Raw genomic sequence first — 10,974 nt, 5'->3', positions numbered from 1 at the left:
GTCTAATGTATACCCAGCATTATTTTACTTTTGCCCAGTGTATGCCTGAATGCATATAAGTGGCTGCGTGTTTTATGCTTTTTAATTGCTGCATTTCGACCAGACTGTAGTACACAATTCAGAAAAACATCAATGTTATACACATCTACTATAATTTTTATTCTTACCAGATTCTTCACTATAAGGTCTACAAAATGTTCAAGTTAACAAAATATTATTTTTCATAAGATGATTTTGTGGTTTATTTGAATTCTAATACACTTTTTGTAAGAAATTACAAAACAACAATCCACTATAGTAATACTTTCAGCATTAAGCAATTAATCCATGAAATAGATACAAGAAAAAAATACACACATTTATTGTATAAATAATCAGTTCTATAAAAAGAGTCTTACAGTATGATTCCAATGAATAAATAAACAATATCCGTAACATTTGGAAAAATATTAATTTCAGACTGATTCTTATGTCCATAGTGTCATTTTATGGTAACAGATGTCCTCGCTGCATCAGGAAAGTCATACGTTATTTCAGATATATCAAATGGCTTGTGCAGGCCCTCAGGGGACAGCAGGAAATGAAAGGCCCCATCTTTCTCCTGGTTCTGCTTTAGGAAATCAGCAATTGCTTTCCAGCGTGCAGCTTCTGTTTCGTCTTCCGCCCATCTAGGTGCCTGCAGGAATGTTGATTCCAGAAGAGGGTAAGCAGTGTCATGATACACTTGGATGAACGTGTTCTTCATGAATTCTGTATCTCGCTATAGAGGGAATGTGAGGCTTAGTAAGTAATAGTAATGTAAATCGTACCAGAAATAAAACAGCCGTACAATGTATGTGGCACAGATCTTTGAAAATAGCACCATGTGCAAATTAAGTGTGCATACACATATTCATTTGCATATTAAACCACACTGACAAAACAGGAAAAGAGCCATGCACTATAATGCTGTAGTTTGTGTACTATATGTACATTTCACCCTAATTCTGTACAGGCTGAGCAGACTAAATCATCAAATCTAATATCCAAAGTCTAAACTAGGGGAATGCGAGCGGTATCATCGTCTAGGGCACAGGCCCTGGGGGCGCACTGTAACTGAACCACAGCACCTGCATTTGATTTGCAGGTTCCCTGGAACAGCACCCTGTACACACGTCCAGAGTATCCTTAGGGGTCTATGTATCAAGCAGTTGAAAGTGTGGAGAAGTGAACCAGTGGAGAAGTTGCCCACAGCAACCAATCAGCTCCTACCTATTATTTTATAGATTGTACTTGATAAATGCTACTTCAAAGCTGATTGGTTTCTATGGGCAACTTTTCCACTGGTTCACTTCTCCACGCTTTCCACAGCCTGATACATAAACCCCTAAGGATGCTGCAGGTTGTGTTGTACTTCATGCTGCCTGACTGCCCCACCCCCTGTGTGACATTGTGATGATGTCATGTGTTTGGGGACAGGCCGGTATTGTATAACAATCGTCTCCCACACATGTGGCTATGTAGCTGACCAATCAGCAGCAATCTACCATGCAGTCTTACCTTACTAGCATTGTGTGGGTACACACATTACCAACAAGGTAACATATGAATTTTGTAAAGACTAAACAAATTTTCAGATGTTTCAATATATGTTAAACCTGACATGGTTACTTTGACATGCGAACGCAGGTGTGTCTGTGCGTCTGAACGTCATTGCAGGGGCGTGCACAATTAAGACGCAGCGTCAGCATACACGTCACATAGCTGAATTACACACTGCAGCACTTGAAGTGCTCGCGGTAGGGTCAGCCACAAGTGCTGTGTATGGGTCCGATGTTACTCTATGTTACCGATTGTTCCATACACTTCCTGGAGATGATGTGTATTACTAAGGGAAAGTGGGTGTTTTGGGTCAGGCTGGTGGGCATCTAAAGACATACCGGGATCGCACGCCAAGTCATAGTGGGCGTGCTAATGTCTTGCTAGCGATGGTGGGATTTGCATACTTTGGCAGCTGATGGCTGCGTGCAAACACATCCTAGCGAGCTGGTCTGAATCAGGCCCTGAATGTCCATCTCAAGTAAGCCGCCGAAGCCTTATCCACTAGGTATGGATTTGCAGTTACAGGTACAGACGACCTGAAATGGTTGCAACACGCCAGCATTTGAGTCGCCACCTCCATTACCTCCCACAAACAGTTCACGACTGTCAATCAATCTGCAACCCAAACCTCGCTGCAGCCGCCATCTCTAAGCCATCGGGACATGCAGTACAAAAACCATCGGCCAACTGCGCAGACATCAGCATTGTGACAAACTCTCTATCAGGCCCTTTGTCTTTCCAGCCTTCGAGTCCCTATCACATCTTTTGTTCCCAATATCTATAAAGCGCCACTTTTGGTCTGACAATCACTGACTTGTTTGCTCTTCTGTTTATGTATTATACAGAAGTCCTGGCTATGGCAGTCTATTTACTACTGATACCCAGATTACTGATCTGAGATACAACAGTGAAACTACTGTTGCATGCCTACAAACCAAGAAAAATGCTGACTTGAACACTTCCCCACAAAATGGCATTTTTTTTTGCATGGTGGAAAAGATCAAACACAACATCAAAGCCCATCTGCTTGGGATCTCAACCTTAAGTATTTTAAATGTTTATATTTTTTGATAAGATACTGCTCGGTTTAGCTTCACTTATATCCCAATGGAGCTCACAGTCTAAATTATGTACCACACAAATACACACTAGGGTATAGTTGTCAGCAGTCACTTAATTCCACTGTGTTTTTAGACTGTGGGAGAAAACCACACTCATAGGAAATCCCCGTAAAAGAACATACAAACTCCAAACAGCTAGGGTCCTTGTTGGACGTGAATAAGAGTGTAGGGCAGAGGTTCCCAAACGAGGTCCTCAAGGCTCCCCAACAGTTCAGGTTTTAGAGATATCCATGGCTAAGCACAGGTGGTTACATCAAATTGACTGAGGTACTAATTAAATCACCTGTGCTCAACCATGGATATCTCTATAACCTGAACTGTTAAGGAGCCTTGAGGACCGCGTTTGGGAACCTCTGGTGTAGGGACTTTGGGACGGTTTGCAACCCCTTCACCTCTGAGGCTTTTATCGCTTGTGTGCTGAGCCTGTTTTGCCCGGTTTTAGTGCTAACATAATCAGCATTGATTCACTTATAGCTCCTCATGTGGCAAAGAAAATGTACTCAACATGGCCTACAGGTGCGTACACACTGGGCGTACACATCGTAATCGTGCAATCGCTCAGTAATCGTGCACAAATCGTGCACTAAAATGTAGGAAACGGCCAGCGAAGCGCGCCTGCTGGTCGTTTCCGACATTGTCCGTTGCCTGAACATGCAGGCCAATCTGCCGATAACGACAGATTGGCCATGTTCAGAAATGATGGAGTGTGCCTGCACTGAACGACCGATCGTTCAGTGTAGGCACTGCAGGGGATCAGGAACGACGGTACAATTACAATGTCGTAATCGTACTGTCTTTCCTGATTGCACAGTATGTACACACTATTAGAGTTCTTTGTTTTTTTTAACTGAAATTGCTAAAAACAAACTAACCAAATTTTGTATATTTTTTTCTAATCACCACCAAAACAAGGTTGTGTTTCTTGCTTCAGCATTAACCACCTTTCCAAAACAACAAAAAGCCGGATTCCACAAATAGGTTTTGATATAAAAACCTGTACTTGAAAATACTTTTTTTATTATTATTTTGGCTAGTTTGCACTGTCTATGCAAGCAAGTTGTAGGGATAATAAACTCCAAAGTACTTTCATTGAAAAATATACAACTTGGGAGTTTACCAAGAACCGTGATTACAATCACGGGTGTAATTGTAGCAAACACGGACCTAAATAGAAGTATGAAATAGCCCATCTCCTGAGCTGTGAGTTTGGCAGAAACATACACAGTGTGATTTGTGTATGTTTCTACCTCTAAACACTACCTAAAGGGTTAATTTAAGGAAAAAAAATTACGTAGTGTCCCCCCCAAAAAAATAACATTACCAGCCTCAGGCACCTCAGCCAGTCCTGGTTCCATAAATAAATGGAAAAAAACGTATAGGGTTCCCCTGTATTTTAGGAACCAGCACAGGGCTGCTGAGCAAGTCCTGGTTTTAAAAATAGGGGTGGGGGGAAATTGTGTAGGGTACCCCCTATTTTTCAAATCAGCACCGGACTCCAATCCGGCCGGGTGTAATGCCACAGCCAGGGAACCCTTTCACTGGGTCTCCCCGGCGAAAGCATAATCACCCCAAGCCAGTCAGCCCAAGCCGGGGCGGTTGGAGACCCCCAAATAAAGGGGTTCCCCCTCTCCCGAGCACCACAAGCTTAAGCTGAAGCCTGGGGCTCATTCCCCACACCCCTGGGCGGTGGGTCCAGGGGTAATAATGGTGATGATAATAATAATGTAAACTATTGTTTTTTACAGTGGAACTACAGGTTCCAGCCCTTTGGCACTTGTGGATCTACAAGTGCCAGCAGGCATCCGGCACCCCCACTGGTTATACTTTTTTGGGGGGGCCCTATGTAATTTTAAAAAAAATGTAACTCTTTATTTAACTTATCGAATAAACAAGCAGTCTTCACATATCTCACTGAAATGTGCAGGCTGCTTGTTCAGGAGTGTTTTGGCTGCGGGTGAGAAAAGTCGGAAAACACGATCTCAGTTAAATACACTTCTTGATAAATTTGAGTGTTTCAGAAGCCTAAAATCACCCGAGTTTCAGTGATACAAATTGAGTTTCTAATCGGAAAAACTCGATCAGACACGATTCTTAGTAAATTTACCCCTAAGTAGTCAAATCATTTGAAAGGGGGGGCTACTCTCTTTTAAACGAGCTTGTACTGTCAGGAGTGTCAGGATGGGGCGTCGGGCACTTTTAGTATCCATCACCTGGCTCTTCTAGTGTTACCTCAGTGCAGAGTGTTATTGTCTGAAGATCAGTTACTCAGTTCAATGTGTACCTAAAATTAAGGATGCGTAATTGTCCTTGAAAAGAGAAATTTAATCTGTGCTTTATTTACCTTCCAACATCTTCTTACTTTGGACTACTGTGGTCCTAGGCTTTGTGAGGTAGCATTGAGACTATGGTCTGGCCTGATCTCATTTAAATGTATGTAAAACTATGCTTATTCTAGTCACAATAGATATGTTCTCTCTGAATTAAATTTAGAGAATGATAAATCTCCTTACATACAGTTATGTTATACCTCTTCTAGCTGTCACAGTTGTATTACATGACCTGGAAACTGCACCTAATAGTAACGGAAAGTGTACTCATTCACCCTTGTGTGACTTTGTTTTCCTTGTTCCTAAATTAAGGATTTGGTTTCTATAATTTATTACATCTTGCATGTGGTTTGCTTTAACTCCATGGGGTCTATTTACTAAGCAGTGTTAGGAGACAGAGTGAAAAGTGATAAGGTGCCAGCCAATCAGCTCCCAACTGTCATTTTTCACAGCCTGTGAGATGGCAGTTATGAGCTGATTGGCTGGCACCTTATCACAGACTTATCACTTTTCACTCAGGCCCTGATTCAGAGCCGGACGCTCTGACAGAGCGCTCGCTCTGAATCAGGGCCGTCCCTCTGAATTTTTAGAGCGGCCTCCTGGGCGCTCGCATAGCTGTGGGTGACCACCCACAGCTATAGCGAGCGGCCAAAAACATAGTCTCGATGGTCAAGTAGACCATCGCGACCATCGGGCTTGCGACAAGACCCTTGTGGTAGGGTCTCGTTGCCACAAGCCCTGGAGTGCTTTCGGCTCTATCAGAGCCGAAAGCACTACCACTGACATTACTTGTGATTTCAGTGGGGCCGGCCCCAGACGGTAGGCGTTTGCCTCCGTCTGGCCAGTCACACCCCCGGCATGCCCACCAAAGGGGGCTTGCTGTCACTCAACATCGACAGCACGCTCCCTTTGTAGCGATACCCAGCTTAGCCGTCGCTATGCGGGTCTCGCGCATGCGCACGACGTGAGACCCGCTACGACCGACAGCGCTGGTCGTAGCGTGTCTCTTTCCAAAGGGGGCGAGCTGTCGATGTTGATTGACAGCTCGCCCCGTTTGGAAGGCGGGCCGGGGGGGTGGCAGCCCAAACGGAGGCGTTCCTATGGGAACACCTGCCGTTTGGGGGAGGCCCCACTGACATCACTAGTGACTGACACTAGCCAGAAGCTCTCCGGGGCTTACGACAAGTGAGACCCTACCCTAGGGTCTCGTCGTAAGCCCCGATGGTCGCGATGGTCTCTGACCATCGCAACCATCACCCGAGCGGTCGTTAGAGCTGTGGGTGTTAACCCACAGCCTAATGACCGCAACAGAGGCGGGCGGTCAGGATGCAAGTGGCCGCCCAGTTTCTGAGCGACCGCTTGCATCCTCCGACCGCCTCTGAATGAGGCCCTCTGTCTCCTAACACTGCTTAGTAACTAGACCCCTATGTCTTTCTGTCATTTATGTTTATTGATTAATTTTTACTTGCTAGACGTTCTTATGAACTATGTTAATGCTTTAATAAGTTTGAGAGTATTTTAGTATGTTTTTAGTTAAGGCACTGATTATGACACACTTAACAAGTTTTCCATGTGATTCTTTTCTTGACACACCAATCAATACATTATACATATAAATAAAATTGTACACTTGTCTGTAGACCGATTTAACTATTTTTATATTTTTGTCTGTCGCTGTCCGTCAACTTAAAAACTACTGAACGAATTTTGATTTTATTAGTCTATTGGTATACATCAGGGAATAAGATATGCTATATATTTTTGCAACCGTACGCAAGGGGGTAAGAAGTAATCAAGAAAAACCTAATTGTGCACAAAGCCGCATGGCCTTGGGGTGAGTGGTGGGTAAGTGCGCGGTCACCACCAATCAGTGTAACACCGATGGCCAAATATTACAAAATGTTGACAGCAGTGACTGCAATGCTGGCAAAGCCATAGGGACAGCCAGCACTAAAATATAAACCACAGAACTACAGTACCTACGCTAAAACCAAAGTAAATCTTGGCTGAATGTGATAATTCTCAAATAATAAAATTTTGATTTCCCCCTGAACTTCTAAGACATTTCACATAATACACATTTTCTTTACAGATTCATTTAATCATTAATTTTTCCTTTAGCCTTTGGATGCACATTCTTTTAGAGACACGTAATGATAGGTCACCCAACAATTATCCAGTCACATACATCCGTGTGTTGTGCTATGTCTTAGTTGTGTTTACAGAATTACTGGCCACTTAGATTAGTCGCTGACAAATACCAAAGGCACGAACCAAAATTTTGATTAATTTTTAACGGACATAGTATCTTCATAAATACCATTTTCTTATTACCTTTTCTGATCTCTTTAAAGAATTCTCTTTTTCCGCCCATCCACTCTGAAAGCATAGGAGAAAATAAAATGTAAAGAATTTATATTTTATTATTACCTTTTATTTATGGAGTGCCAGCATATTACATAGCACTTTACACTGGGGACATATGATACAGGTAACAAAGTGTACCATTAAGGTGGTCCCCAACAAAGCACACTGCACAATAAAAGAGGCTCCATTTAGAATAATGACCCGCAGTTTGCACAGTTAAAGTACTGTGCACAAAAACATACATGCTCTGTGGAACCATCTATGTACTCTCTCATTGGTAGACATTTAATGGCATTTCCAGAACAAAAGAACAATCTTTGTATATGGCTGCTCTATAGCGTCTCTTGGTGTTTTAGTCTGTATATTAACTTTGTCATATGTTAAATGTAATGAAGAAAACAGCACTAATTGTTCATAAAGAAATACAATTCAAATTGATATGATTCGGAAAGAGTCTTGGAAAAAAAAAAAAGAAAGCAAAACATACTAGTTACTTTTTATAAGATAATTAACAAGCCTGTTATGCTAATTGGGCCATTCAGTCTTTTATGACACAGTTTAATATACAATAAAATGATGAACATTTTAATGACATATCATGGGTTGGGGAGGCAAAGTACCAAAATTCGGTGAAAAAAGCCAAGCAAAACCAGTATAATCTTATGCTGCGTGTGATCACAATAAGGCTGGATTCCCTGGTAGAGTATATTATTCACCACACAGGGTGCTATTACACATTCTACAAAGTTCCTTGTCCTTATCATGGACCAGCAAGAGATAAAGCTGGTGTACAGAAAGTGTTGGAATACAGAAGCACAATGGATAGTAGCAAACGCTCCAGCTGGGATGTTGTTAGAGGTACACAGCGCTCAATAGTAAATCCAAGCAACCATAAGGAGTTTGGAAGACATGTTATCATTTTATATACTATGGTTTTTTTCTGGCCCAAAACATTGTATTCATCAGTTTATCAACAGTGAAACATAAAACATCACAGGTTAAATATCTGGAACTCCTGCACTACAACTGGAGTGTTCTACAAAGTCCTTAAGTACCTAAGGGTCTATCCATACAGACAGTGAACGGAGTCACAAATTTCAAGACAGATCACATTATATTGATGCGATATATCTTGAAGTTACCGAGTGAATCAGAAAAAACGTACCCATCTTGCGGTGTCCCACAAAGTCAGCCTCCTCAGCAAAGCAGCTTATCAGTGTTATACCGTGTCTGTATCCGTTTCTTGCAGAGCTGGCAACAGAATCTTGGGGCCTGGTACATTTATACCTCTGGGGCCCCCACCCATGATGACGGTGAGAGAGAGAGAGAGAGAGAGAGAGAGAGAGAGAGAGAGAGAGAGAGAGAGAATCGCCTGCTGCCTGTTCCAACTTCCTGTTCCTCAGCAGTCTCTTCAGTGGACCGTGCCGTGGTTGCAGGGAGGAACGCAGGAATAGAACAGCGGAGGGCGCAGCGTCAGAATTATGGCTCTGCGATATCATTTATATGTGAATGGTCCGGGCCCGACAGGGGTAAGGGAGACGAGAAGATGGGAATAAGAGGGCAGCTGCGCCAGTCACCCGTTAGTTAGTAAACTACAATTAGGCGCCGCAGACCCATTTTTACCCCTCTGAACTTCGAGGCCCGGGACGGCTGTACCCTTAGTACCCCCTGTCGCCGGGCCTGGGTTCCTGGATACTGCTCATGCGCCAGCAAAATATAGGGTGAATTTTTTTCCGATAAGCAAAACGAAAAGTTGAGCTTTCCGTGCTTCTATGAATCACTCTCCCTATACTAGTGTATGTCCCCATACTAGTGTATGGGGAAGTGATATCTACACTAATCAGGGGCAACGCTGAAGAATTTCTCCTTGGTAACCCCTTCTATGCATAGGAAGTAGAAGCAGTGAAAAGCACTGTTATCACTGATAAAGGGTTTCTCACTGCTACATGAATAGAACCTCTAGTGTACCACCAGGGCAATCCCTGATAGGCAATTTATTTTTCTTTCTGTCTTTATTTTATTCTCTTGTCTTTGGCAGTAAGTAATTGAGTAACTCTGCTTGTAGAAAAATCAATAGTGGAACTTTTGGACTCTCCCTTTACAGTCATTCAATCAGTCACTAAAAGGTGAAGACGTAGCTGACAACATATTTGTGTGTTCTCTAGTGATGTGTAATAAGAGTCACCTTCCTATTGAATTTTAAGCTAATATATTCCACTTATGTGCCCATAGCCAAACGCGGGTGGGGTCCATATACAAATAGCCCTCCCTCACCCTCAGCCCAGCCAGCATCTTGAGTCATGACCACAATAGTAGTAGTTAATAATATGATTTTACTACAGCTGCGGCCGCAACCTGCAGTATAAGGGCTGGAATGAAGATGCTGCGTCTGCCAGTGGTAGCAGGTCCTCCTGCTAATGCCCGTATTCAATTTGAGGCGAAATGTCGGAATCTGCGATAATTTATCACCTATGAGGTAATTTTTGCCGGTGCGAAAAGTCAATTAAAAAAAGGGGGATAAATATTCGCCAGCCTTTAGCAGGCGAAAAAAAGTGCAGAGTTGGGGTTTAGGAGTGCAGCCTTAAAAAAAAAATGCCTGCACCCTTGGGAATGCCCCCTAAAAACGATATGTGGAAAAAAAGTTAAAAAAATAAATAAAAATCGGGGCACACCAAAAAAATTATTTTAAATTTTGGGGTAAAAAAAAAAAAAAGGGGAACAGTGTTTAAAAATATCGAAATAGGTTATGGGGTATTCTGTAAGTATGCGGCAGGTGTTTTTTTGCAGAATTAAAAAAAAATTACTTTAGGGACTTAAAAATATGCTAGTACCCATTTTCATATACCCCAAATTTGTTGGGACCACTTTTAAAAGCAAAAAAAAAAAGCTAAGTGCTGTTCTACATCACTTCTTCAATGTCGGGAAAAAGCACCTGCTGTGGCTATTTAAAGACCCGACTTTCTTTTGCAGGCAAAAACAGTGATGCCCCATGTCTGGACATCTTTAGGGGGGTCCCAGGCACATTTCCCGAAAATTAATTTTTTTTTCGTAGTAGGGTGCGAAAAGTGAATGTAAAAACACAGGGATAATTTTTCTATTGCCATTAGCAGGCGAAAAAAAGTGCAGATTTGGGGTTTAGGGGTGCAGACTTAAAAAAAAAAATAGCCTGCACCTATGGGAATGGTCCTTAAAATAAGCTGTATTAAAAAAGATTTAAAAAAAATAGGTACACCCCCCAAAAAATAATAAAATTTTGGGGTTAAAAAAAAAAAAATAGGGAACACATTTCTAAATTAGCGGAATGGAGTCCAGAGGGGTTCCCTTATATGCGGTAGGTGTTTTCTTCATTGCGGGAGTAGCGACAGGTGCATTTTTGCTGAATTTTTTAAAATCATTTACGGGACTTAAAAATATGCTTGCACCCATTTTTAAGTACCCCAAACTTGATGGGCATAGTTATTTCCCCCCCAAAAAAACTTCTAAATGCTCTTCTGCATCACGTTCTTCAAAGCCACATTTATGCACCTGGCGCGGCTATTTAGAAACCCGACTTTGTTTAGCAGGCAAAAATGGGGGTA

The 10,974-nt window shown here is 42.2% G+C and overlaps 1 protein-coding gene across 1 annotated transcript in view; it reads right to left on the bottom strand.

Moving 5' to 3' along the window:
- Positions 1-335: 335 nt before the first annotated feature.
- NPHP1 (nephrocystin 1) overlaps positions 336-10,974 on the bottom strand; it is a 108,094-nt gene continuing 97,455 nt past the window's right edge. Inside the window, exons 20-21 of the mRNA XM_088477609.1 lie at positions 7,364-7,408; positions 336-760 (exon numbers count right to left, since the gene is read on the bottom strand). Of these exons, the coding sequence (XP_088333735.1) occupies positions 482-760; positions 7,364-7,408 (324 nt within the window). The 3' untranslated portion in view covers positions 336-481. The remainder of the gene's footprint in view (positions 761-7,363; positions 7,409-10,974) is intronic.

Source organism: Taudactylus pleione, unplaced genomic scaffold, assembly GCF_031769625.1.
Source record: "Taudactylus pleione unplaced genomic scaffold, aTauple2 ptg000201l, whole genome shotgun sequence".
Lineage (NCBI taxonomy): Eukaryota > Metazoa > Chordata > Amphibia > Anura > Myobatrachidae > Taudactylus > Taudactylus pleione.
The sequence above is the reverse complement of the archived record's forward strand: the minus strand, read 5'-3'. Positions and strand labels throughout refer to the sequence as shown.